Source organism: Eriocheir sinensis, chromosome 1 (genome assembly GCF_024679095.1).
Source record: "Eriocheir sinensis breed Jianghai 21 chromosome 1, ASM2467909v1, whole genome shotgun sequence".
NCBI classification, from domain to species: domain Eukaryota; kingdom Metazoa; phylum Arthropoda; class Malacostraca; order Decapoda; family Varunidae; genus Eriocheir; species Eriocheir sinensis.
In genome coordinates, this window is record NC_066509.1 from 3,264,196 (window position 1) to 3,292,018 (window position 27,823).

Consider the following 27,823-nt stretch of genomic DNA (forward strand, 5'->3'; position numbering starts at 1 on the left):
ACTAAAGAAGAAGAAGAATTAAGGAAGACAGAGTAGAGGAGGAAGACTAAAGAAGAAGATTGGAGAGGAGGAGGAAGACTAAAGAAGAAGAAGAAGAAGTAGAGAGAGAAGATTGGAGAGGAAATTTAAGAAGAAAAAGAAGTAGAGGCGGAAGATTGAAGAGGAGGACAGAGTATAGAGGAGGAAGACTAAAGAAGAAGAAGAAGAAGAAGAGGCAGAAGGTTGAAGAGGAAGACTAAAGAAGAAGAAGAAGAAGAAGCAGAGGAAGAGAAAGACTAAACAAGAAAAAGTAGAGGCAAAAGAATAGATTGGAGGAAGGGGAGGAGGAAGAGTAGAGAAGAAGAGAAATACTAAAGAAGAAGAAATAGAGACAGGAGGAAAAGTACAAAAGAAGAGGAAGAAGAAGAAAAGTTACATGGCCCCCATATTGTAGTGTTTCCCCTTAACTGACACACTAGCACCTCTTAATGGCACTGGCACCCTACCTGGCACCTCTCAATGGCACTGACACCCTACCTGGCACCTCACAATGGCACTGGGACACAAAACAGAGCACAGCGAGAAGCCAGACTCAGTTGCTCAGCCTGTGGAGGGAGTGAGCAGTGCCTGAGAGAGTGCCTGTGTTGAGCCTTGAGTGAGTGCCAGAGTGCCAGAGCTTCAGGCACCTCCAGGAGACACGGGAAGGCACACCCACAGGACCAGAGGCTTTAGGGTGTGGTGGAACAAAGGTTGGGTCGTGGCTGAGGCTCAAGGTCATCGTCTTCTTGGGAACGTTTTTGATGTTCGTGAGTGAGCAGACGTTTTCGGTTACCTGTCTTAATTGTTACTCCCTTCACATTACTTTAGGATGGTGAAACGTACAATAGGATTTCCTTTACCTTGCCTTACTTTTCCCTTACCCCACCTAACCTTTTTTCTTCTAATTAAGTAAAGAGACGCACTTCATTGCCTGCCTTGTCACTCCTTTGCTTTCTTATCATGTCTCCTCACTTCACATTACTTTAGGATGGTGAAACGTACAATAGGATTTCCTTTACCTTACCTTAGTTTTCCTTTACCCCACCTAACCTTTTTTCTTCTAATTAAGTAAAGAGACGCACTTCATTGCCTTCCTTGTCACTCCCTTGTATTCCCCTTACCCCACCTAACCTTTTTTCTTCTAATTAAGTAAAGAGACGCACTTCATTGCCTGCCTTGTCATTGCCTTGTTTTCTTATCATGTCCCGTCACTTCGCTTTTCTTTAATGGTACGTTGAAACTTACAAATGATATTTCCTTTACCTTTCCTGATTGTTTACTTTCTTAGTTTTCTTTAGAGGCCCATGTTTCAGTCTTACATTTTTCTGGTATGGTGAATAAGCAAGTGCGGCAAAAAGTAGGGTAGCACTAGTAAGTACAGCAAGAGAAATAAAGAACTGGGCCAATTTACAGTTTCATCCAACCAGCGATTTTCTTAAGTGGTTCATGTTTTGCTGGTATTCTTGTTGGTTAGGGCCACTAGGTCTGGTATTGAGTGTATTGCTGCCCAGCTTCTTACAGTGTAGTCTGGCACCAATGGCTCATCTGGCACTGCCCTCAGGAAAGTATCGGGACTTACTCTGAACTTACCCACCGAGCAGTTCTTTACTTCTCTTATCTCCTTTGGCAGTTCGTTGAAAATTTCCAGCCCATGTGATGGCTGGATGTGGGCAGGGTCTTAATTCTCTCCGGGGCTCTTGTCGGGAGTGCTGTTCTTCGGCACTTCTGCTTGTTCATTTCTTGTTGTGGTCAGTGGAGAGTATGGCACCTCAGCTCTTTACTTTTTACTGTATCTACTTGAGTTTTTTACTTCTAAGTGCAGAAATGTAGAAGAAAAAATACTTACAGAGCCATGGAGGACACGGCGTGGAAGAGCTGGACGCACTGTGTGGTGGACCAGTACGTGAAGGAGGTGACGGACTTTAGCTCACAGTACGGCAGCGACGGCTCGATATCCTACGTGGCCAACAACATCACCGGCAAGCCCACACTCTACCCTGACTATGGGGACTTCTCGGCTGCATACTGCCTGGTAACTCGAATTATCTGGTTATCATATACTCGTCTGGCTATTGCGTTTATTATTTATTCTTATGAGTATCTGCCTATTATGTGTTCTCCTTGGGGCTAGAAGGTTAGGTTGCCATAAGGGGGGCTAAGTAACCATGTAGGGGGCTAGGTTATAGTTTTAGGGATGTTATGTTGCCATTTAAGAGGGTTGGGCTAGGTTACTTTTTAGGTTAGGTTACATAATTGTTTAGTCAGCTTTCAGTTAATCAGCTCTTTAGCACTTTTTTATTTATATTTTCATTTCTTTATCTTCAAGAGAGGTAATATTTTTTTTCGATAATTGTTTAGTCAGCTTTTAGTTAATCAGCTTTTTAGCACTTTTTTATTTATATTTTCATTTCTTTATCTTCAAGAGAGGTAATATTTTTTTCCTGTGCAGAATTTCAGCATATTTTATTTTTTCTCTGCATCATTCTCATCACTGTATGACTTTGTACATCCAAAAGTTATCCATATTATGCATACATCCATGGATAATCATTTTTGAATACTCCCATGACCTCTTGCTGAAATAATCTTCCTGAATACACAATGGAGCCTTTTAATATTACAACCTTTCTTCTTACTTTTATTTAGTAAGACGATGTAATGAAACACTTGATTTTCTATAACATTAACAAAAGTGACCAAGTATCCTCCTCTTATTCCTTCAATGCCTTGTTTCTTGCATTCCAGCGAAGTTACGGGCAGTGGTGGTTCAGGAGTGAGTCAGCCCCCGAGCCCATTGAAGGCCCCAAGCCCCTCCTGCCCCCCTCAGTTGACTTCATCGGTGAGTAGACAGATGGTTTCTATGGCTGGGTATGTTACCAGTCATATGGGTTCTGTGGTTGGGTATGTTAGTAGATTGATCAAAATTAAAGGATACAAAGGAAGGAAAATCAAGGTGTTAAGATCCAAGAATTACTACACAGAGGTCAAAGAAGAAGAAAAGTGCCAACCAGAAATGGAGACACTTCTGCCATTGCCACCCCTGTTGAGGAAAAAAAAAAATCCCATAAGAGAACTAGACCGCGGTTAAAAATAGCCAGACACGTGCTGCTTGTTAATCCCCAGGAAGACGGGAAATCATACAGCTGCCTCTCACGTGGTGAAGCCCCACATGAACCAGAGTGACGTAAACACACAGCCAGACAGGCAGAACACAAATAGAGGCAGTTGTCTTCCTTCCTCCTCCTCCTCCTCCTCCTGCCTCCCCCACCTGTTGTTTCCTCGTGTTGCTAATCATCACTTGTGTGGCTGCTGCAGCGAGCTAATGTCTTCTTAAATGGATATATTAGGATGCACAGAATTTGAGTTCATTTGGCAGCGTTTAATATGACAACTTGCAAGATTTCTGTCATAGGAAACTTCCACCAGTCTTTATGTATTGCTAATCATCATTCACATGGCTGCTGAGCTTGCTAATTTTTTTCTTAAATGTTTACTGAGATGCACAGATTTTCAGTTCCTCTGGTATCGGGACACCTCTCCTCCCGAAATTGACCTCTCTTTCGGCCACCTCTTTGGATTCTTTTTAGGAGCAGCGAGTAGCGGGCTTTTTTTATTATTGGTTCCTTTTTTTGTGCCCTTGAGCTTTCTCCTTTCTTGTAAAAAAAAAAATGATTGACATGCTGACTTGAAAGATTTCTGTAATAGGAAGCTACCACCAATCAGCAATTTAATAGCTGTTACTTCTGCTGCCATTGTAAATCTATACTAGAATGCACCAAATTCTTCTCCCAGTGTGTCCCATGTTTAAGATCTCTGAAGTTAGAAGCAACCTCTAAAATTCCATAGTATTGTCAAGCTACATTTCTATGGCTGCTGTTATATAAGTGATGTTTTCTTAGATATATTTTAAGCTGCTTCTGGTCATTATGTCAGTGGTTCACATGACAATTAGGCCTAAGGCATGAATCAGGTATGAGTTGATTTATAGGGCTTTGTGGTACAAGTGGTGGTTAAATAGATGGTAAGGAGGTGGGGTGGAGGGTAGTGGTGCACTGTTGTTTGGCTTTGTTCTTGGTCCGCCTTCTCCCCCTTAAAAACTATCCCATTACAGATCTGAAGTATGACACGCCTGTGTACCCCATAAGACTGGACTTCTATGAGACGTACCATGGTGGGAGTGTGGTGCGGGTGTGGGGCTCGCTGGAGGGGCGGGGCTGGGTGCTGCTGTGGGCCGGGGAGCCACAGACAGGACTCAAGGCAGCGGCCCGGATATTCTCTCCCCCCATCAATCAGCCGCACGTTATGATCAAGTGAGCTGCACGGATGTTATGTCATTGTGTTTGAAGTAAATCTAGATAGACATTTGTTTAGGAGTATAAAGTTGACATACAAATGCATAGGGAAAAAAGATCATTAATGAATAATAGAAAGAGAATGTGTTATAGAACAGAGCTCTAGGGAACACCACTGTCTATAGCTTCAGAGCAGTGCTACAGCAAAATGAGAGTGGTCCAAAAGCAGAGCTGGGCGCGTTACTGGATTTGGGGTAGTCCGCTACCGCTCCTCCGCACTTCGGACGCAGGTAGTCCGCACCTGTACTTCCGCGCCTAAAAATTTTTCGCTCGGTCCGCTACCGGACCTCCGCACCTCCGCTACTGCATAAAACTATTAAAGCGCGCCTGAAAAAACTAGTCCGCACCTCAAAATAAAACAAATTAGTACAAGGCAATAATACATCAAGCTTCATATATATATATATATATATATATATATATATATATATATATATATATATATATATATATATATATATATATATATATATATATATATATATATATATATTACCTTCAAATGGGTGGGCCTCTCAAGCAGTCTGGAATGTTCTATGCGGTACGACTTATTCCTCCCTAATTTACATTTTCCCATTCTTAATTAAATTCTGGCATTACACTGGAAGGGTCAGCTCCACGTCAGACAAGGAAATGTCTGGCGTCCAGCGTAGGGGTTCTGGAGGATGACGGTGCAGGCGTGCTGGTTCTGTAGCTCACGCTATTGACGCTACTATCCCCTGACACACTCCTGCTCCTGTCGCTATCACCTCTTTTCACGTATCTGTCCATGTTTATTTGTGAACACTAAACACTAAATAATCGCAGTGAATCACTAAATGTCAAAAGATTCTGAAAAGAAAAAGAAAATTGACACAGTGATCAGCTGGTAGCACATAGCCCGCCAAAACGCGCGAAAGTAATGCCGCGGACTGTTTGTCGTCTTCGTTTTTTATCTTTGAAAATCTCAGGTGCGGAAGTCTGGACCCAAAATTTCCCCTGTCCGCACCTGTTACTTCCGCACTTTTGAAAACGTTCCGCACTTCCGGGCTTCCGCACCTCGTTTGGCGGTCCGCAGGTGCGGAGGAGCGGAGGTCCGGACCGAGGTGCGGAAGTGCCCAGGTATGTCCAAAAGGAACCCTTACCTTTGCCCCTTCCGCAGCATGCTGAGGGTGGAGTTTGACCAGCGAGGCCACAGCTACTACTCGGCCCTGGATGCTGTGATGCTGGTTGGCTCCTCTCACACTAGCAGCAGTGAGTCCGTGGCCCTCGGCGAGACCATCACCACACAGATCATGAAGATGGGTCTACACAAATCCATGTAAGGCTTTCAATCTCTTTATCAGTCACCACATAGGCTATCTGATGCATTATGATGTGTAGTTCAGGTTCCTTAGGAAGATTGGGCTCCACAGTTCCATGTAAGGCTTTTATTTCCGAAGAACCTCTAACTTAACATCTTTATTGTTGAAACATTATATACAAAAATGCATTTGCGTATAAGTATGACAGTTTTATCAGAATTTAGTAACTTAACCTGTTAGCGGCGACGGGCCAAATTTGTGGCTCTACCGTGTACCAGCAACGGGCCAAATTTGTGCCATGATAAAGACCCCCCCAAAATAGATGATGCATAAACAGATCACAAATACGTTGATACATATTATGAAATGGTTTGCCCGAGTGATGATTTTTTCTCATTTTTCTCACATAGAGGGACCTTTAAGAGACGTGGTCCCCGCAGCTACCAGGTTAATAGTCTCCTTCAGAGTTTATGATCTTTGGTATAGTATTCTTTGTATGGTATAACAGAATATACTTCCTCTCTAAAATAGCAATTCATTACCAGCTGTGAAGAAGACATCCTCAATGGTATCCAGTTCCTGCTCTCCGAAGAAAACCTCCAGAAACTCGTAGTAGAGGAGGAACAGAAGGACGAGGCAGTGGAGGAACTCACAAGGGAGGAGAAGGCGGACTTGGAAGTGTGTGAGAGTAGCATTGTGGCGGAGGACGTCATCTGTGCGGCGATAGAGGCGGATGTCCCAGAGGAGGAGGAAGAGGAAGGAACCAGCGGGGGATACTTTGACCTCCTGCCTGTGAGTGGTTATAGGAGAAGTTGTTTTATGCTGTGTTGATAATTTTCCAGCACTAGGCAGCTAAGACCAAGTACAGGTATTCCCCACTTTACAATTCTTCTTTTCTTCTTCTAGTGATTCTATTGATTCTTCTATTAATTATTGGAGAACTGACGGCGAAGCAAAAACAGTGGAAGGGATGAAAGAAGGAATATATTTGTAAACTATTGCATTATAAGAAGTTGGAGAGCTTGAGTAGAAAGTCTCGTGCATTGGGGGACCATGGGAAGGGTGGCGATCATAGTTTACCAGTTAGAAGGATGAAAGAATGAAGATACTGATTAACCATTACACTAAGAATTTGAGAGCGTAAGTAGAAAGTCATATGTGGCAGGGGGGCCAAGGGAAGAAGGGAGGAGGCATGGATTAAAGGAGGGGAGAGGGAGAGAAGGGAATGGTGTTCGAGGGAAAGGGGAACGTCAGGGGAAGATGCTACAAGAGGAGGTGATGGCAAGTTCAGAGGAGCGTTGAGCATAACTGATGATGTCCCTACAGGAGGAGCTGATCATGTACATCCTCCGTAAATTGGACATCCGGAGTCTGTGCCGCCTGGCCCACACCTGCAAGCTGCTCCAGGCCCACACCTCCGACCCCATCCTCTACATGAACCTCAATCTGCAGGTGTGTATCTGTAAGGAGGCAGCTCAAGGAACCCCCCCCCAAAGAAGGAATTGAAGTAAGGCTATAATGACACTGCTCCTGCAAACTGATTACTGTTGAAGATGGTCGTTCATTCACTTCAGGCATTCATTCACTTTAGTTATTCAAGCAAGATAGAAACAGGGAAGATACTGATAAAAGAAGTATGGGGAAAGCTTTATATTTTGTAGTTCTGTGTTCATACGAGACCGACAAAATATTCTTCAGTGGGAAACACGTTGTTGTATTCACACTGGTACGGACCGGAGCAGACTCGTAAACTATGCCAGTATTGCAAGTGGATTTGATAGGAATGTTTCACTTTTCTCACCCAATCCCACGCATCCATCTGTCAAACTCTCCCTTGAATTGTTGGTGACAGGTGAAAAATGCTAAACAAGGAAGATATTGAATAGAAAAGAGGAAAGTTTTATATTTGCACTCCTGTGGCGGCTATGTCTTCACCGATGCCCCAACAGCCTCAACAAGAAGTTATGCGATAGGTCAGGCTGTGTCAGGTCAGGTTCATAAACTACACCTGTATTGCATGTGGATTTGATAGGAACATTTCACTTTTCCAATGGCCCAATCCTGTCAAAAAGAGGGGGAGGGGGATATTTGATTTTTGTATGCTTGTATTCATAACCTACATCTATATTGCATGTGGATTTGATAGGAACATTTCACTTTTCCAATGACCCAATCCTGTCAAAAAAAGGGGATGGGATATTTTATTTTTGTATGCTCGTATTCATAACCCACATCTATATTGCATGTGGATTTGATAGGAACATTTCACTTTTCCAATAACCCAATCCTGTCAAAAAGAGGGGTGGGGAGGGGGGATATTTGATTTTTGTATGCTTGTATTCATAACCTTCATCTATATTGCATGTGGAATTGGATAGGAACATTTCACTTTTCCAATAACCCAATCCTATCAAAAAGAGGGGGGGGGGGGATATTTGATTTTTGTATGCTTGTATTCATAACCCACATCTGTATTGCATGTGGATTTGATAGGAACATTTCACTTTTCCAATGACCCAATCCTGTCAAAAAGAGGGGATGGGATATTTGATTTTTGTATGCTTGTATTCATAACCTTCATCTATATTGCATGTGGAATTGGATAGGAACATTTCACTTTTCCAATAACCCAATCCTATCAAAAAGAGGGGGAGGGGGGATATTTGATTTTTGTATGCTTGTATTCATAACCCACATCTGTATTGCATGTGGAATTTGATAGGTCCATTTCTCTTTTCTGATTCAGTTTTGTCAAATTTACCCCAGAACTGTTGGTGGCTGGTGAAAAATGCAACCTTGGAGTGTCTGGCCCCAAGATGCTCCCTCCTGCAGTGTCTAGACCTGTCCTGGTGTGGCCCGTACGGTGCTGTGGACACGGAAACCTTTATGGAGTTCATTCACGCGTGTGGCCACCAACTCATGGTGCTAAGACTCAACAACTGTCACTTCATAGACAACTATTGCCTCTACATGATAGCAAATGTGTGTCCTAATTTACATGGTGAGTTTGTCAGTGCTTAAGGGGAAGTCATTGTGTCAGTAGGCTCTCAGCAAGTAAGGTTTAGTCATATACCCAGCCTGTAAAACGACATCATTTGTGAAAACGTCATTTTTGTGATATTAGAATTACATGTACAAAGTGTTTACTGATGCTGTGACCCCAAGGAAAGAAAGATATTGTTCCGTTTTGGCCGTTTACCGATGCTGTGACCCCAAGGAAAGAAAGATATTGTTCCATTTTGACAGTTTACCGATGCTGTGACCCCAAGGAAAGAAAGATTTTGTTCCGTTTTGGCAATTTACTGATGCTGTGACCCCAAGGAAAGAAAGATATTGTTCCATTTTGGCAGTTTACTGATGCTGTGACCCCAAGAAAAGAAAGATATTGTTCCATTTTGGCCGTTTACTGATGCTGTGACCCCAAGGAAAGAAAGATATTGTTCCATTTTGACAGTTTACTGATGCTGTGACCCCAAGGAAAGAAAGATTTTGTTCCATTTTGGCAGTTTACTGATGCTGTGACCCCAAGGAAAGAAAGATATTGTTCCATTTTGGCAGTTTACCGATGCTGTGACCCCAAGGAAAGAAAGATTTTATTCCATTTTGGCTGTTTACTGATGCTGTGACCCCAAGGAAAGAAAGATATTGTTCCATTTTGGCAGTTTACCGATGCTGTGACCCCAAGGAAAGAAAGATTTTGTTCCATTTTGGCTGTTTACTGATGCTGTGACCCCAAGGAAAGAAAGATATTGTTCCACTTTGGCCGTTTACTGATGCTGTGACCCCAAGGAAAGAAAGATATTGTTCCACTTTGGCAATTAGATTAAAATTTTGTCTTAAGGAAAAAGGGCAGGTGACGGTAGGCAGCAGAATATTAAGATTCCATGTCCACCCCAGTCACAGTGGCTCCTATACTTCCTTACTACTGATTATGAATTCTGGGGAAAAAATATCCATCAATAAATTTTCTTCTCCATCAGAGCTGAGCATGGCCAACTGCACCAAAGTGGATCACCTAGGCTTCGGGGAGCTGAAGAAGGCCCGAGCCTTGTCCCGGCTGGACCTGGCACGCACACGCATCGATTTCCACACCCTCCAGCTCCTCCTGCAGCACGCCAGTCACCTCCAGCACCTCAGCCTCAGTGGGTGAACTCGTCTTTCTATCCAGGGCAGAGATTGGAAGATGATGATGTTTCCAGTACCTTGTTAACCACATTCTCACACTTCTTCCTATAATGATACCCTCCAACACACCTATACCCTCTCCCATGGTCACATATATCTATAACCAAGTACTTAAATTCAGTCTTATCTGTTGGGGAGATTATGCTGTTTCCAATACCTTCTGTACCACATTCTCACACTTCTTCCTATAATGATACCCTCCAGCACACCTATACCCTCTCCCATGCTCACATATATCCATACCCAAGAACTTGAATTCAATCTTATCTGTTGGGGAGATTATGCTGTTTCCAATACCTTCTGTACCACATTCTCACACTTCCTCCTATAATGATACCCTCCAGCACACCTATACCCTCTCCCATGCTCACATATATCCATACCCAAGAACTTGAATTCGATCTTATCTGTTGGGGAGATTATGCTGTTTCCAATACCTTCTGTACCACATTCTCACACTTCCTCCTCTAGTGATACCCTCCAGCACACCTATACCCTCTCCCATGGTCACATATATCCATACCCAAGTACTTAAATTCAATCTTATCCCTCAACCAAGTCTTACACTGTCATAGTCTCTTCTTTCACGTTATATGGCTTTGCAAAATCAGGCAAAATCAGTGACAAATTATAACATGAACAACAAAATTCTATGCACTACAACATTTATACCTGAAATACAAAATCTGTTCACTGATAGTAGGACAAAAACTATACTTCCAAATATTTTATATAGCCTGCAACTTTAGCTTTTTTTATTGATATTAGCCCCTCATATTTTGTACTGGTGAAAATGAGGATATCAACTCAAACAATAGTAATTCATTTTGTGGTTACGTGATCAACTTCCGCCCCAGACAACTGCACTCAGCTGGACATGGATGAAGTGGCACTGACCCTGGCAACCTTCAACCACGGCCTTGTGTCCCTGGCTGCCTGGAAGACCCACGGCCTGACCCAGAGGGGCCTGCGCGCCCTGGCCTGCATCCCTACCCTTCAAGACCTGGACCTTGGATGGGCGTAAGTCATTTTCTACAATTGATGCTTTTATGCTTACTACCTTCTGAATTTGTTAACTACATACTTCCACATCTCCAGTCACCATGTTGTGAAAAGTTGCTCCTCAAACTCAAGTTCCTCCCTGTACTGTCAAACTTTTTAATGCAAGGGTTAACCAGTATCATTTATTTTTCATCCCTTTGATAGCGATAAGGTCTGAAGCAGCTCCTTCCTCTATGATACCTACCTTCCTACTTCTTCCGACTGATCAATGAGGAGGGAGACTAGGGGCCGTATTGCTAAACATTCCGTCGCCCAAGTTCACACATTTGACAAGACTTTCGTAGGAGTTTAGGGCATTTCCAAGATTAGTTTTATGGCCCAGGTGGTAGTTTGGTCCTTTTTCCGTACCGTGAACCTAAAGAAACACACATTAGAATCTGATTGACCCCTCTTTGACCCTTAGAAATAGCTGATGTGAGAAGCGAAAGTGTCTTGTAATAACAACCTAGGCAACCAGCAGGAATAACAGCAAGAGGTTAAAGGGCAGATGGGTTTTGCTTTGAATCAATGGCCATCTATTTTATGCTGCTGTGGAGGTTAATTATGAAGCCTTAGCCTCACCCTGTCTCCCCTATCACCTCTCCTCCCCTACTCTAAGATGGTGTTGGTCTAGTGTCTTCCTCTTGCATCTCCTTATGTATGTAAGTGTTCATTCAAGTACGATCAATTTCAGGTTGTCGGGAGGCATCACAGAAAGCTTTGCTGAACTGATCCGAGAGTGCAAAGGCCTCAAGAGACTGTACCTGTCAGCCCTTCGCACCTTCACGGACCATGACCTCCACCTGCTCATGACCCACGCCAGGAACCTCACCCAGCTGGACATCATGGGGACCAGGAACATCACACCTGAGGCTGTCCATCGGTGAGTTAGTTTTCTTTTCATCAGCATTTTCTGGGGCCTGGGCAGCAGTGTGTGTGAATTGTACTGAAGCTCATTTTACTGTTTTTTTTCTTTTGACTACTCTTGGCAACTTGTTTTCTGTTCTTTGTGGCTCAGTCTCTCCACTCTACCTTTTGGGGAACAGAAAATTGATGGTTATTTGGTGTTAAGATTCTAGCAACTGCTCCAGTAGCCAGTAAGTAACCCTGGCATTGCTTTTGACAGGTTGCTACAGAACTGTCCCAAGCTGGAGCTCCTGGACATCAGCTTCTGTGAGCAGATCCACTACTCCCACGTCCACCACTGGGCGGTGCAGTTCCCGCACGTGGAGATCAAGGGAGGGCTGTGGCACCAAGTGCGCATTGTCTAGCCAAATACGTAATCTACATATATTTCCATAGTAGCTATTTTTTTATCTTATTTATTTATATTAAGGCTGCCTGGAGGCCTTTCCAGATGTAAAAACACTTTTATACCGCAGTAATAAGGGAGTGACAAAAGTATCTAGAGCTTTAAGATATTTTTCATGGGCACGTTGTTCTGCCCAATCTTATTTGTGTTCTAGTCAGATGTACTTATTATACAATCCCATCAAGAAGAGCAATGCAGCTTTGCGTGTATCACGAATCTCCTTTTTGTTATATACATAATAGCAATATGAAAATCCAAGCCATGTCTTTCAGATCTATTATCTTAGTATAAGGAATTAGACTCAATTAGTATATATTGCACAGTAGTTGCGACTCGTGGGTACACAAGGTATAGTGGTACTAGAGGTTGGCTGTAAATGTTTAAGGGTTTGAATATGTGATTTGTAGAGGTGACTTAAGGGAGGGGAGAGTGCAGACCTTGATGAGGATCTTCTTTAGTGTGTGGAGGAGTTTTCTTGTCAAGGTGATGTTGTTGGTGCTGGATGGGGACCAGTGTGTGGTTTGTACAGTGTTTGCCAGTAGTGTGCCAGTACAAGAAATCTACAAGAGCAATGATGGATTTTATTTAAATGTACCGAAATACTAGCTGTTGAATCCGAGAGAAGCCATCGTCATGCCTTACCTCAATTACCAGCTCAGAAATTAGTTGTTTTTTCTATGTAAATGTGGACTCCTCTTAATCTTGCCTCAGATACTTCCTTTTCCAGTCAAATAGTTTTTGGCAGAATTCACAATCATGTTAAAATGCATGCATTTTATTGTATCTAACTAAATGTGGGATTTCATAAGACAGAATACCTTTTTAGATTCTATTTCATTATAGTTTACCTAAATTTGGTCCTTTTGGCTTTACTGCTCATGCCTCCAGATTTCTTTTTCTTCTTCTTCAATTGCCATAGTGCCTTCTGCCGTTTACACTCAGCTTTAGAAGCACCATTTTTCTTCATTTCTAATATGATTGTATTTATATCTTGCTCTTCCTCTTCCTCCTCTTTCACATTCATCTCTTCTTCCTCCTCTTTCACATTTATCTCTTCCTCCTCCTCCTCCTCTTCCTCCTCTTCCTCTTCCTCCTCTTCCTCTTCCTCCTCCTCCTCCTCCTCTTCCTCCTTTTTTACAGTTAGTTCCTCCTCCTCTTCCTCTCCCTCTGAGCTTGCATACTCAGCAGCAGAGTCTGTGTCCACTGGGGGTGTGTAGGGCGGGACGTAGGCAGCCATGCAGATGATGCGGCACGAGGTTTTCACCTCACCAAGAAGTTTAGGTTCAGAGGAAAGTGACAGCAGCTAGAAATAAACAAGATTAAATTATTGCAATCATGAATGAACCTTTAATGTACCAAGTCTAGTTGTTTTCTGACTTTTATACAGTAAATTACCTTTGAAATGCATGTACTACAGGTTAGTAGGACCAGAAAAGTAGGTAACTTCTTACCTCAAGACTCCAGATTTTTATAATGCCGTCTGAGGAAGCTGACACCAACCACAGCTCCTCGGCAGCTGTGCCCGGGAGGGTACGGAGGCACTTGATGCGAGAGGTGTGGGCAGCCCACTGACCCATCTCCATCTTGGTGGAGACATCATAAAGGCAGATGTTTCTTCCTTCGCCACCCACAGCTATGATGTCATCCTGCAGAATGTAAACCTTTGAAGCCCACAAATTCTTTTCCCAAGACAGATCAGGTTTCAACATAGGAAATATGATGTCCATTTCAAGTGTTGGAAAAATACCGAATTAAATAATCAATATATCTCTTTTTATCCTTCCAAGGCCCTGAAGCATTTTTGCCATTATATATGTGAGCAATTTACTATAATCATCACTGGAGATCTCGTTAAAGACATGAAGGGATCAAGAAAAGCTATTTGACCGTTGATAAGTGTTCTAAATAAACGCATGTAAGGCTAATGTTCTTGATATTCAGACAATTCAAGAATTTTAACATACTGTGATAAATGTGAGTGAAGACACAGGCTCCTTGAAGTCAATGGAGTGCTCTACATGGCCCGTGTCGACCCCATAGACATCAACACAACTTCCCTTCACCACAAGGTACTGTGTGCCCTTTGGACTCCAATAGACAGCATCACCACCTGGAGAGGAACAAGAAAATTAAAACTATATGAAATCACTTCAGGAATACCTAAACAATGCACTATAAGCCCTTCAGAGCAGCTACCATATAGTAGAAAAAAACTTAACATTAATACAAGATTAAACATGCACACGTCAATCATGCCTTATGAGTACTAGGGTCACCCTGATGGCCACACCTGCTTTGAGTTTGGTGATGTATGCTTTCCTGCCCTTGATGAGGTTCCAGGTGCGTAGAGTGTTGTCCCTCCCCAGAGAGAGTGCCAGCTTGCCCGAGGGATGCACAGCCAGGCTCACCACACCGCCCTTGTGGCCACGCAGGGTCTTTTCACACTAAAATGAAGGCGACATTACTTAGTGTTCATCTTATGTCACTGAAATAATGGGAATCACTAATCATATAGGACATTATAGCCATTTAACCTCTTCAGTACCATGACGCAGTATATGAGTCATTTCATCTCTCTCTACCATATCCCTAGGCGGCTGTGTATGTATGGTCACATGGACATTCTTAGTCTGTAAAAAAAAAACCAACATGGATATGTCATTTTGGTTTGTCTGTCTGTATTTAAACACTGATAAAGAAAAACACTCTGACAACCTTATTATATTAACTACTTTTGCTAACTTCAGAGCAGAGGAGTGTGAAAGATGCCTCACCTGCCATTTCCCTTGCTTGTATATACAGATGTTCCCATCCTCTGAAGCGGAGAAAAGGTGACTCGTCCCATGGAAGGCCAAGCTGGTTATCGTTCCTGCAGTCAGAAATGGTAAGATGTGGTTGAACTAGTTACTAAATCACATAAATATTAAAGGGATGGCACTGGTATTTACCTTTACTATAGCAATAACATTAGCCAGTCAGGATTGGTTGAGTATGAGTGAATAAATATATCAAAACAAAACTATTAAGATGTCAAGACTAATTCGTATTGCTAAACTCAAGGCAGCTACTTCCTAGAATATCTGCTGATTCACTTCTCTCACCTTGATGCTCCATAATGATCCCAACCTCTGTACGTTTTGCCAGGTTAAATATCCTGATCAGCTCATCCGCAGCACCCGACGCCAGCATCTTGCCCCCAACCACCACCTGCCGAACGCTGCTGTTGTGGGAGTGGTCGGCAAAGGTCTGGCGAAGCGTGACTTTCCCATCCTGAAAGGTAAGGAGGTATTGTTTTTGTTCCCTCTTTTCTTTTTATTCTTGCTTTTAAACTTACTTTACTTTCAGTTTTGTTTGTTTTTAATTTCCATCAACAGGACTCATTTTTTTCATTTTCCCTTGATGCCCTTTCATGGATGTCAATGATAATAAAAAAAATTATAATAATAATAAAAATAATAATGATAATAACAGTCCAGACCTCAGATTAAGATTATATAGAGAAGATTTAGGCATCACCTGTCAACCCCTTCTCACTATTTTTTGAGTGCTCATCTCTGTGGCAGTCAGGATGGAGAGTGTAAAGTTGAGTTTTGAAGGGACACTGACTTTAATTCTGAGCAAAATATAGTGCTTTTTATTGGTAATTATGGAGATGGGAGTTAAGATTCATTTTAGCAACGTGCCAGTATTTCATTACCCACCTTATGAAACATCACTAGCTCTTCATATATCTTTTCTACAAACGTTCAACAATCATGGAAACGCTTTTCAATGTTCAAAATAGGGAATAATATTCACGAAAGCGTAGCCTCCTCTGGCGGCGGGCGTGGCGGCAGTCCAGCCGGTGTTGTGAGAAATACCTCCTCGCAGAAATAAGTCGCATATACATGTGAAGGGGGCCAGGGGGAGGCGCAGCCCCCCCTGGTTAGAAGGGCGATCGAGGGGGGAAAAAAACCCGTTAGCTGTCAGGTTGTAAAGTTCGGTTGGAGTAGTTTAAATATGCTCCCCCACCCAAAACCCACGATTTCCCACGGGTCCCCCAAGTTGCAACCTTTCAGCGAGCTCACAGCGAGCGGGCTCACAAAAGGCACTGAAAAGTCAATCATTTAGTCATTTCCAGAGAAAAATACAATCTCCATGATAAACAGCATTATATTTTGTCCAGAAATAAGCAGTCAGCATTTTAAAATTAAAAACGAATCTTTACCAGATAGGTTTTATTTTCTGGAAATCCCTAAATGATTGACTCCTCAATGTAGTGTAGCAGTGTAGCCCTGCTCCCACCCATCATCACCAGCCAGCACAGTGGACCCACACCCGCCTGTCCCGCGCTGCGCATTTTCCCTGGCCCACACCGCAGGACAAAATTTAAAACCCATCTAGGTAAAATTCTAGTGTTTGCCCTAGCCAATTTTGGTTGCGAGGGGTGAGTAAGGGCAAACACTAGAATAATACCCCCATCTAATCCAAATTAACCTAATGTAACTTACCCCATCAACCCCGTTCAATTTTACGGAAGTCATTCGTTACTGCACTGCGTTCTGGGACCGAAAAACAATTCACGGACCATAATATAAGCATTAACTTCGCAAGAGGTGGTTGTCCTTTCCTCAACATTAGCCCTTTGTAATCTGCCAGTGCCCTCACCTGCTGCTGGGTCACCTCATAGCCCAGAATAAACTCCTCATTGGTGCCCACGATGACCTCCACCTTCCTCCCCATGCTGCCTCCCTCCCCGCGTGGGTCTCCGCCGCTGCCGTCCACAACACAACCCTTCACGAGGACCTCAGCCAAAGATAAATCCGGCTTGTCTAATAGATTTTATGTTTTTTTTTCAGTATATATAAAAAGAAAACTGGTTGGATACATGCAGATCTGTAATGAGTATATGGAAATTTTGTATACTTTCACATATTTTGATCGTTGGCTGTAGCGGGACTTAGGAGGGAAAGGGGAAGATGAGGAGCTCTTTATACAGGCATAATCTATCTAGACGGAATATATTTTTTATAGTTGATCCACGCATAGATAAATTGTTCTATATAGACGATATGCTACACTATGGTACCCTCTTTTATAGGCCTTGCAGTGTCGTATAATTTACCGTTGTCTACCATAAAATAAAGAAAATGGAAAATGACTACCCTGCCTATGGTGAACTAAGCCAAACTAACTTATAGAAATGCATATATGACAACAGCCTCTCCGTGGTTTACTCACTGTTAACTGTCATTTACTCACCTGTTTATATGCAATGAAGGAATGAAAATCTATATGCGATGTTCTTACACTCATGCCAAAGTGATGTGTGTGTTGCATTTGTAGGTATATATAGGCGGCTACATACATGAAAAAACGAGCAAATATTTAAGCCTTTGAGTATACAGACGGTGTACTTTGTGTTATTTGCAAAGAATGATCATAAATTAGCATCGTGGAGTCGTGATAAGGCCATGGAAAAGTGTCCGAAGTGAGGCCATGGGCGAGGCTGTGGGGTCCATTTTCAAGCACTTAATTTCATCTCTCACACCAACTCTTTTCAAAGGCCACAAGGGAGATTAATCGGGTTCTCATGACCATATTTCACGCTCACGGTATAAAAGCCTGGTCAAACTATCCAAGGCTCAGAAAACTACCCATGGAAACACTAACACGTCCTCTACGAAGGTTTTTTAAATGTGGGTGTGCGAGCGAGGTTTGAAAATGGGAAATGGCAGTGTGTGATCTCATAAGTGTAGAAGCCTTGTCAAGCTATCAATAAGCCCCTCAAACTACCCATGGGAATCCAAACACAACCTCTAGGAAGGCCTTTTAAATGTGGGTGTGCGAGCGAGGTTTGAGAATGGGAAATGGCAGTGTGTGATCTCATAAGTGTAGAAGCCTTGTCAAGCTATCAATAAGCCCCTCAAACTACCCACGGGAATCCAAACACAACCTCCACGAAGACCTTTTAAATGTGGGCGTGCGAGCGAGATTTGAGAATGGGCAATATGGCAGTGTGAGTTCTCATAAGCATATTTCACGTTCATGGTGTAGAAGCCTCGTCAAGCTATCAATAAAACCCTAAAACTACCCATGGGAATAACAACACAACCTACACGAAGGCCTTTTAAATGTGGGTGTGCGAGCGAGGTTTGAGAATGGGCAATATGGCAGTGTGAGTTCTCATAAGCATATTTCACGTTCGTGGTGTAGAAGCCTCGTCAAGCTATCAATAAAACCCCAAAACTACCCACGGGAATCCAAACAAAACCTCCACGAAGACCTTTTAAATGTGGGCGTGCGAGCGAGGTTTGAGAATGGGCAATATGGCAGTGTGAGTTCTCATAAGCATATTTCACGTTCATGGTGTAGAAGCCTCGTCAAGCTAGCAATAAGCCCCTCAAACTACCCATGGGAACACCAACACAATCTCTATGAAGGCCTTTTAAATGTGGGTGTGCGAGCGAGATTTGAGAATGGGCAATATGGCAGTGTGAGTTCTCATAAGCATATTTCACGTTCATGGTGTAGAAGCCTCGTCAAGCTAGCAATAAGCCCCTCAAACTACCCATGGGAACACCAACACAACCTACACGAAGGCCTTTTAAATGTGGGCGTGCGAGCGAGATTTGAGAATGGGCAATATGGCAGTGTGAGTTCTCATAAGCATATTTCACGTTCATGATGTAGAATCCTCGTCAAACTATCAATAAGCCCCTCAAACTACCCACGGGAACCACAACACAACCTCTAGGAAGGCCTTTTAAATGTGGGCGTGCGAGCGAGATTTGAGAATGGGCAATATGGCAGTGTGAGTTCTCATAAGCATATTTCACGTTCATGGTGTAGAAGCCTCGTCAAGCTATCAATAAGCCCCTCAAACTACCCATGGGAATAACAACACAATCTCTAGGAAGGCCTTTTAAATGTGGGCGTGCGAGCGAGGTTTGAAAATGGGAAATGGCAGTGTGTGATCTCATAAGTGTAGAAGCCTTGTCAAGCTATCAATAACCCCCTCAAACTACCCACGGGAATGCTAACAAAACCTCCACGAAGGCCTTTTAAATGTGGGTGTGCGAGCGAGGTTTGAGAATGGGCAATGGCAGTGTGGGTTTTCATAAGCATATTTCACGTTCATGGTGTAGAAGCCTCGTCAAGCTATCAATAAGCCCCTCAAACTACCCATGGGAACACCAACACAACCTACACGAAGGCCTTTTAAATGTGGGCGTGCGAGCGAGATTTGAGAATGGGCAATATGGCAGTGTGAGTTCTCATAAGCATATTTCACGTTCATGGTGTAGAAGCCTCGTCAAGCTATCAATAACCCCCTCAAACTACCCACGGGAATGCTAACAAAACCTCCACGAAGGCCTTTTAAATGTGGGTGTGCGAGCGAGATTTGAAAATGGGAAATGGCAGTGTGTGATCTCATAAGTGTAGAAGCCTTGTCAAGCTATCAATAAGCCCCTCAAACTACCCATGGGAACACCAACACAACCTCTAGGAAGGCCTTTTAAATGTGGGTGTGCGAGCGAGGTTTGAGAATGGACAATGGTGGCAGTGTGTGGCAGCCTGACGGAGGGGGGCTGCCGCAGGTCACACTCAGCATAATCTCTTCAGTAAAAGCCCGGCCGTGGTGAAGGTGATACGCGAGGCTTGACCAGCTCCTCCCCTTCATGGCTCTTACTTTTCTAAGCCTCATCGATTTTTTTTTACGTTAATTGCAACAATACCCGAAGGTCCCCCGGTTCGAGCCCCGGGTATGGTTGGAAGCCCCGAGTGAGTCCCAGTTGTGGCGAGGCGTATAGAAGTTTATTATATTGCATTGGAGAATCGAGGAGGTAGCCAGATATAATACCCCCGTTGTCTGTCTACCTGTCTCACGCACCTGTCCTCATTAGTGCTTCTGTCTGGATACCTGGATACACCTTTGGCACCCCCCGCCCCCCCCTTCGCACCCCCTTCCAGCCCCGCCCCGCCCCGCCCCGCCCCAGCCAGCATGTGACAGGTAGGTAAGAGGAGTATGGTTTTGTGCACATGGTGAGAGAGAGAGAGAGAGAGAGAGAGAGAGAGAGAGAGAGAGAGAGAGGGGTTGGTTAGTTGTAAGAGGAGAAAGACTTTGATTGTAAGGTATATATAGCAGGCTACCCTCTTTTTTTTCTCTCTCTCTCCTCTTCTTCCTCTTCCTCCTCCACCCTCCCTTTCTTTGTGTCGTTTTTGGGTTTTTTTTTGGAAACGTCTTTAACACATCAACATCGCTTTTTTTTATTTTTTTTATTTTATTTTGCTGTCAACTTTCCTCCTTTCTTCCCTTTCATCTCTTTACCCTTCCTCCTTCATCCTATTATTATTATTATTATTACTATTATTATTATTATTATTATTATTATCATCATCATCATCTTACATTACCCCCCCCCCCCACACACCCTTTCCACTGTCATGCGTAAATCAGTATGTATATGTATGTATGTATGTATGTATGTATAGATGTATGTATGTATGTATGCAACACGTTCAGACAAGCTCATCACGGGGTGGGGTTGACATGTGGAGGTGGTGGTGGTGGTGGTGGTGGGCGGGGCTAGTATAGTGTAGTAGGCAACCCCCCCCACACACACTCACCCCCTCCCACACACACACACTCCCCCTCCCCCTCCCTCCCCCCCGCACACACTCCCCCTCCCCCTTTCCCCCCCACACACACTCCCCCTCCACATCCCCCCCCCACACACACACTCCCCTCCACATCCCCCCCACACACACACTCCCCCTCCCCATCCCCCCCCCCACACACACACTCCCCCTCCCCTTCCCCCTCCATACGTGTGTCCTCTTATCTCTCTCACACACACACACACACACACACTACTGTTCTTTTATCTTCAGCCTCTCAAACCCTAAAGTCAATTGTTACGCTTCAATATAATTTCCTTGTGATTTATTTGTATGTTTTCATCAGCTTCCAATTATATAAAAAGATAGCGATTGGATAAAGAAGGAAAAAAACCTAACATTTGCTTCTAAGGTTCGATTTAGCGTTGTACACGTGTCCAGACTTGGTTATTTTGCTTAGATGTTATATTTTGGTTTATTTTTAACTTTAGCGAGGGAAGGGAATATCAGGTCGTAAATTAAACCTTAGCCTCAACCCCCTTAACTAACCCCCCTTTACCCCCCACTCTTAAATAGATCAATAACCTTTGACTTCATACAGAAAACAGTTAGAAGATGAAAATAATTTGGTCCGAGTATACTAAATTATATACAACAACAATAACAACTCAGGAAATAATAACACGTCAAAGTATATAATTATGAACACTTACAAAGGCCCATAATCACACACACACACACACACACACACACACACACCATACACACCCACATTTGTTAAGGGTTTGATAGAGGTTGTGGGCACTTCCATGGGTAGTTTTATGAGCCTAGTGATAGTCTGACAAGGCTTCTGCATCATGAACTTGAAAAAAACTCATAAGAACTTGATTAATCTCCTTTGTGGCCTTTGAAAATGTTAATTATGAAAGCCGAAAGCATGACAACAATGTGGTCAGTTTTACAAAGAGGAATAGATGACCGACTTTTATATAAACTCTTGGGAACATGAATGACATTAACGCTTTTTTTCAGTACCAAGAGAGGTTATCCACTGAGGCATGTCTTTGAGAGTGTAATTTAGAAGTGATTGTGGTGGTGATGGTGGTAATGGTAGGAATAGGGGTATGGGCAGTGGTAGGGGCATGGGTAGCAGAGTGGTGTTACAATAGTGGTGGTGGTGGGCGTGGCAGGGGCGTGGCAGGGTTAGAGTAAAAGCGGTGAGGCGTTGTGTTAAGTTTTTGTCAGGAGTCAGAAGTCAGTCAGTCGCGGTACAAGTAACCTTAGTAAGCCTCATGGTATATAATGTATAGAGTGGGTTCACCCATTCGTACGCACGCGCCATTCCGTAAGCGTTACATCATTGGGGGGGATAAAATAATATACGCTCTGGAAGGAATATTTTAAGCTGGTGTAAGAATATGATTAATGGTGAGCGTAAAAATCAATAAGCTTTCTATATATATTTTGGTTCCTTAGCTATTTTTTTTCCTTTTTCTTGTCAATCTTTCTATATCTTGACAATTCTGTTGGAAGGAAGGAAGGAGGAAGAAAGGAAAGGGAGAGGAAGGGAGGAAAAAGAGAATGAAGAAGGGGAGGAAAGAAAGGAAGGAAGGAAGGAAAGGGGGGAGGAAGAGAGGATCATCGAGATAGGAGGAAGGAAGAGGAAGAAGGGGGAAGAGGGGGAGAGAAAAGGGGTAGACCAGCTGTTACTTTTTCTTACTTATTTTTTTTATTTTCTTAATCATTTTTTCTTACTTTTCTTACTTTCTAACTCTTAATTTTTCTTACTTTTTTATATATTTTAATGACAGTTCAGTACTTTTTATTCGTTATCTCGATATTGCCTTTATTTTACTAATCAATAAACTTTCGATATTTTCAAGATTTTTTTTTTCAATATCTTAGCTAATTTTTCCTTTTTTACGAGTAGCACAAAATGGCGAAAATATGCATAGTAGGCCTACGTTAATTCTCCTTATTTTGACAACAATATTTTTTCTCTATATCTTACCTCAATTTTCTTTTTTTCTTTTTTATTATTATGGAGAATATATATACAGATTTTTATGTATGCTTGCTGCGGGTGTCATGCTGTCTCCTCTCCCTCTTCTCTTCCTGCCAGTCACTTTGAGAGAGAGAGAGAGAGAGAGAGAGAGAGAGAGAGAGAGAGAGAGAGAGAGAGAGAGAGAGAGATTATCTTTAGGTGAATGTACGGTAATATGTTTAAGAGCGACGTTTTTGGTTTTGTTTCTATTGCATTCTATTTTGTACATTATTGATAAGGTTGTTGTGTGTGTGTGTGTGTGTGTGTGTGAAGGGCCGCGTGAGGAGGACAGGACAGCCGTGTATGGTTAGCCAGCCTTCAAGGTCACACACACACACACACACACACACACACACACATCTGCCGCCCCCGCCCGAACCGTGCAATTCTTGTTTTCTTCTTCTTCTTCCTCTTCTTCTTCTTCTTCTGCTTCTTCCAAATCGTGTACCTTACTCTTCTTCAGTTCTTCTTCATCATTATCTTCATCTTTTTCTTCTTCTTCTCTGTCTATATATTTTTTCTATTTATCTTTTCTTCACTTTTATTTACGTTTTCATTACCTGCAGTTTGCTCATTTAACAACAACAACAACACGAAAAGCAGGGTTTATACAACTTAACGTAACATCAATAACAATAAAATACTACTACTACTACTACTACTACTACTACTACTACTCCTACTACTACTAATAATAATAATAGTAATAATAATAATCCTATCAAGCTTTATCAGAATGGATGACAACAAACATAATACATATCACTCGCTGCCTAGAAAGGGATTGGAGGAAGGAAGAAGAAAGGAGGAAGAAAGGAAAGGGGGAGGAGGGAGAGAGAAAGAAGAGGGAAGAAGGGGAGAAGGAAGGAAAGGGGGAGGAAGAGAGGAAAAAGAGAATGAAGGGGAAGAAAGAAAGGAAGGAAGGAAAGAGGGGGGAGGAAGAGAGGAAAAAGAGAATGAAGGGGAAGAAAGAAAGGAAGGAAGGAAGGAAAGGTGGGAGGAAGAAGAGGAAAGAAAGGGAAGGAAGGAAGGAAGGAAGGAAAAAGGGGGGGAAAGAGAGGAAGAAGAGGGGAGAAGGAAGGAAGGAAGGAGGAAGAAAATGAAAAGTGGGGAGGAAGAGAGGAGGAAGGGGAAGGGGGTAGATCGAGATTGGAGGAAGGAAGGAAGAGGAAGAGGGGGAGAAAGGGGGTACACCAGCTATTATTATTATTATTATTATTATTATTATTATTATTATCATCATTATTATTACCCCCCTCCTCCCCCATTCACCCTTGCTTCATTACTCTTTTAATTCAACACTCGTCAACATTTCTATTTACACACCATCTCTTGCAACACTCGGAATAATTGCAACTTTTTTCCCCTTCTACCCCCCAATCTCTCTCTCTCTCTCTCTCTCTCTCTCTCTCTCTCTCTCTCTCTCTCTCTCTCTCTCTCTCTCTCTCTCAAGGGGCTGCTAACTAAGGGGGGCAATAAGGAGGAGGAGAGATGAGGAGGAAGAGGAGGAGGAGGAGGCTGGAGAGGAAGAGGAGGGAGGGAGAGGATGAAAAAGGCATAAAAAAAGACTAGTAATGGTGATATGGTGTTGTTGTTGTTGTTTGTTTTGTGTGCTCGTGTGTGTGTGTGTGTGTGTGTGTGTGTGTGTGTGTGTAACAGAGGATGCTGGTGTTGAGTGAATTCTTACCGTGATTTACATTTGTTTTCTCACTCCTCTCAATACTGTTCTCTACCACCATTTGGGACCTAAGACACCACGCCCTGACCCTCCCCCCTTCCCCTACCCATCCCTACCTACCCTACCCTTCTCCTCTTACCTTCCCTACCCTCCTCTCTCCCTTCCCTACCCCTCTACCTCCCCTTCTTCTTCCCTTCCTCCTTCATCCTTTTGAGGTTATATATGTATACTGTTATGTGTGTGTGTATATCTCAATAAATCTATCAAATCAAACCCTTATCCCTATTCCCTTACCTTCCCTACCATCTTCTCTCCCTTCCCCACCTCCTCTACCTCTTCCCTTCCTCTTCCCTTCCTTCCCTAACCCTTCCTCCCTACCTCTATCTTACTCCTCCCTCTACCCTTCTCTCCCTCTCTACCCTACCCCCTTACCTTCCCTACCCCCCTCTCTCCCTTCCCCACCTCCTCTACCTCTTCCCTTCCTTCCCTAACCCTCCCTCCCTACCCCTCTCTACCTTACTCCTCCCTCTACCCTCCCTTCCCTACCCCCCTCCCTTGCTGGTGCTTCTGCAGGGGTAAAGAGACGCCCTCCTGCAGCCTCTAATGAGTGTCGGGCTGATGATGACACTGATGAGGCGGGCGCTCCTCCTTGTCCACCTCGGAAAAAAAATAAGAGGGGGCCTTTGTGTCATACGTTGTTGTGTGCAGTTCAGCCTTAGCAACGGGGGGTGGGGGGTGGGGGGGGCGCTTGTTGTTGTTGTTGTTGTTGTTGCTTTTCTTCTTCTTCCTCATCCTCTTCTTCTTCTTCTTTTCCTTCTTTGTACTGGTTTGTTTTCATCCCTTTTCTCTCTTTCCCTTCATTTTTCTATCTCCCATATGAGAGGTTTTAAGGAGGGGGCGAAAGAGGGAGGAAGTGGAGAGGTGGAGGATATGGTAAGTTCTCATAGTGGTGGATGGAGGTACTTGTTATTTCCTTCTTTCTCTATCTTTCTCTCTCTTTCTTTGGATCGAGGTAGTACTTAGTTATTTTTCTATCTTTTTCTCCCTTTCTCTCTCTCTCTTCTATACGAGTGGAAAGGATGGAAAAGGAGAGGGAGAAGGAGGAAGTGGAGTGGAGTGGAGTGATACGCTGAGCTTCCTATATTTAGCAGTGAATCGAGGCACTTGTTATCTCCGCCTCTCTTTCTCTCTTTCTTCCATACGAGATTAGGGAGGGTTTTGAAGTGGATGTGTTGGGAGGAGGAGGAGGTGGTGGTGGTGGTGGTGGTGGTGAATGAGGCTGCAAGTGGAGTGGTGGTGGAGTAGATCCAGCGGTGGATCATAACCTTTTTATTCCTGTTCTGCTTTCTCTCACTTCCTATCTCTCTATCTCTCTCTTCGGGTAGTAGTGGAAGGTGTGTGTGGATAAGGGAGTGATGAATGGAGTGACAGGTGGAGTGGTGGCAGAGTGGAGTAGTGTGGAGTCCTGGCTGTGGATCATGGCAACCTTATTTTTTATTTTGTTTCCACCCATTTCCACTCTTCCTCAGTCTCTCTTCAGGAATGATGTGGAAGGGATATGTGGATAAAGATGGTCGTGAATGAGGAGCAAGTGGAGTAGAGTAATGATAGAAGAGTCAGCGGTGGATCATGCCAACCTCTTTTTTTTTGTTTCCTTCTCCCACTTCCTCTTCCTCTTTATCTCTTCTGCAATGGTGGAGTGAATGAAGGGAATGGAGTAGCAAGTGGAGTGGGAGTGGAGTCAGAGATGGATTAACTTTTTGTAGTTAGCTCTCGCATCCACTCCTCCTCCATCTCATTTCTGGTATGGGTGGAAGATCTATGTGGAGTGGTGGTGGTGGAGTGGGTAGTGGAGTAGTGGAGTGAAGTGGAGTCCCGAAGATAAATCAGGACAACCGTTATGATTTTCCACTTCTTATCTCTTCAGGTTGTAGTGGAAGGAGTATGTGGATGAGGGGGTAGTAAAGGGGTGGAGTAGAAGTAGTGGTGGTGGTGGTGGAGTGGGTTCCCAGGCGGTGGATCATAGCAACTTCTTTTTTTGTTGTTGTTTTCTCACTTCCTATCTTCCTCTATCTCCCCTCAGGTACAAATTGGAGGTGTATGGTGTTAATTAAGGGTGGTGGTGAAGTGGAGTGGAGGTGGAGTGATGTGGAGTGAAGTTCTAGCAGTGGATCATGGTAACCTTTTTCTCTCTCTCACTCACTTCATTATTTCTTCTGTCTCTCCTCAGGTACTGGTTTAAGGTGGTGGTGAAGAGGGAGTAGGTGGAGTAGGAGTATCAGTAGTGGTAGTGGAGTGGGTTCCCAGTCGGTGGATCGTGGCAACTGTGCGGTGGAGTGTGGGAGGAAGGGACCGAGAACAGAAATATTGTTGGGTGGAGTCGGTTCGCCCCGGGCAGGATACGGCAGGAAGACAGGTGGAGGAGGAGGAGGAGGAGGAGGAGGGGTGGAAGAGAAAGGGAAGGGGGGAGGAAGATGTGGAGAGGGGGAGGGGGTGACTACTGGTATACTCCCTCCTCCTCCTCCCCGACTAATTAACTGGTTATTTCAAATCAATAGAGACGCGGATGTTGTTGTTGTTGTTGTTGTTGTTGTTGTTGTTGTTGTTGTTGTTGTTTATATTAGTCTGAACTCTTATGGTTGGTGGTAAGAATGAGAAAAAAGAAAAGGAAAATATCGTAAAGAAGAGAATGGGAGGATAAGGAAGGGAAGGGAAGGAGGAAGAGAAAGGAAGGAAGGGTGGACTTTTTTTGTCGTTTTTGTTAGTAATTATCCCATTCTCTCTAAATCAATCAAGTCGTGTTGGTAATGGGCGTCGCTGGGTAAGTTTTTTTCTTCTTTATTTTTCCTTCCATCATCATCACCTCGTTGTGGAGATGATGGAGTGTTGCCCCAGCCTCCTCATCTCACCTCACCTCATCTCATTGACGTGGAAGAGATGAAAGATGAGATGAGATGGGATGCTGCACGGGAGATTAAAAATAGGGGGGGTGCTCTCTCTCTCTCTCTCTCTCTCTCTCTCTCTCTCTCTCTCTCTCTCTCTCTCTCTGTGTTATGTAAAAATCATTAATAAGGATAATACTCCAAACATAGTATATATTTTTCTCCTTTCTTCCCTTCCTTCCTTCCCTTAGATATTACATTAGTGAAACGAAGGTGGCTTTCATCACCAACTCAATACCACTCATCACTACCACTCACCACCCATCACCACACACCAATGAATGACAGCAACTCCAACTACCAACTGCCTTTCATCACCATCTCATCACCACCACCTCACTGCCGCTCACCGCTCATCACCACACAC

The 27,823-nt window shown here is 43.5% G+C and overlaps 3 protein-coding genes and 1 long non-coding RNA gene across 5 annotated transcripts in view; 2 read left to right on the top strand and 2 right to left on the bottom strand.

Moving 5' to 3' along the window:
• Window positions 1-6: 6 nt before the first annotated feature.
• Window positions 7-12,763, top strand: LOC127009036 (F-box/LRR-repeat protein 4-like). Of its 2 annotated transcripts, none has more exons than XM_050881831.1 (12): window positions 7-781; window positions 1,867-2,050; window positions 2,764-2,857; window positions 4,130-4,328; window positions 5,512-5,670; window positions 6,199-6,445; window positions 6,980-7,105; window positions 8,420-8,654; window positions 9,634-9,795; window positions 10,696-10,858; window positions 11,574-11,762; window positions 12,006-12,763. In XM_050881831.1, exons 2-12 carry the CDS (start codon window positions 1,871-1,873, stop codon window positions 12,148-12,150), a joined length of 1,899 nt encoding a protein of 632 aa, XP_050737788.1. In that variant the 5' UTR covers window positions 7-781; window positions 1,867-1,870; the 3' UTR covers window positions 12,151-12,763. The 2 variants fall into 2 exon arrangements, with proteins under 2 accessions (XP_050737788.1, XP_050737700.1); XM_050881743.1 differs by having other exon boundaries at window positions 70-785.
• LOC127009181 (uncharacterized) lies at window positions 10,109-10,688 on the bottom strand. Its single transcript, XR_007761695.1, has 2 exons — window positions 10,328-10,688; window positions 10,109-10,187 (listed from the first exon to the last, which is right to left on the bottom strand). It is a non-coding gene; the product is annotated as an uncharacterized LOC127009181 (long non-coding RNA).
• A 187-nt stretch (window positions 12,764-12,950) lies between the features above and the next one.
• On the bottom strand, window positions 12,951-17,006 carry LOC127009112 (p21-activated protein kinase-interacting protein 1-like). Its single transcript, XM_050881921.1, has 7 exons — window positions 16,839-17,006; window positions 15,293-15,461; window positions 14,966-15,060; window positions 14,482-14,635; window positions 14,156-14,301; window positions 13,643-13,837; window positions 12,951-13,494 (listed from the first exon to the last, which is right to left on the bottom strand). The coding sequence occupies exons 1-7, from the start codon at window positions 16,911-16,913 to the stop codon at window positions 13,036-13,038; spliced, it is 1,293 nt and encodes a 430-aa protein (XP_050737878.1). The 5' UTR covers window positions 16,914-17,006; the 3' UTR covers window positions 12,951-13,035.
• A 2,801-nt stretch (window positions 17,007-19,807) lies between these two features.
• The window catches only part of LOC127009214 (protein capicua homolog), a 95,001-nt gene continuing 86,985 nt past the window's right edge, over window positions 19,808-27,823 (top strand). Inside the window, exon 1 of the mRNA XM_050882184.1 lies at window positions 19,808-20,184. The gene's annotated coding sequence lies outside the window, so the exon portion shown is untranslated. The remainder of the gene's footprint in view (window positions 20,185-27,823) is intronic.

Bases quoted from the DNA above. Each gene is read 5' to 3' on its own strand.
- LOC127009112 (XM_050881921.1), bottom strand. From the start codon at position 16,913: ATGGGGAGGAAGGTGGAGGTCATCGTGGGCACCAATGAGGAGTTTATT. The intron at 14,302-14,481 runs GTGTGGCCATCA...GTTCCTCTCCAG, and splicing joins CATCACCAAACTCAAAGCAG to GTGGTGATGCTGTCTATTGG. The intron at 13,495-13,642 runs GTAAGAAGTTAC...GTTTATTTCTAG, and splicing joins TAAAAATCTGGAGTCTTGAG to CTGCTGTCACTTTCCTCTGA.
- LOC127009036 (XM_050881831.1), top strand. From the start codon at position 1,871: ATGGAGGACACGGCGTGGAAGAGCTGGACGCACTGTGTGGTGGACCAG. The intron at 8,655-9,633 runs GTGAGTTTGTCA...CTTCTCCATCAG, and splicing joins TGTGTGTCCTAATTTACATG to AGCTGAGCATGGCCAACTGC. The intron at 10,859-11,573 runs GTAAGTCATTTT...GATCAATTTCAG, and splicing joins GACCTGGACCTTGGATGGGC to GTTGTCGGGAGGCATCACAG.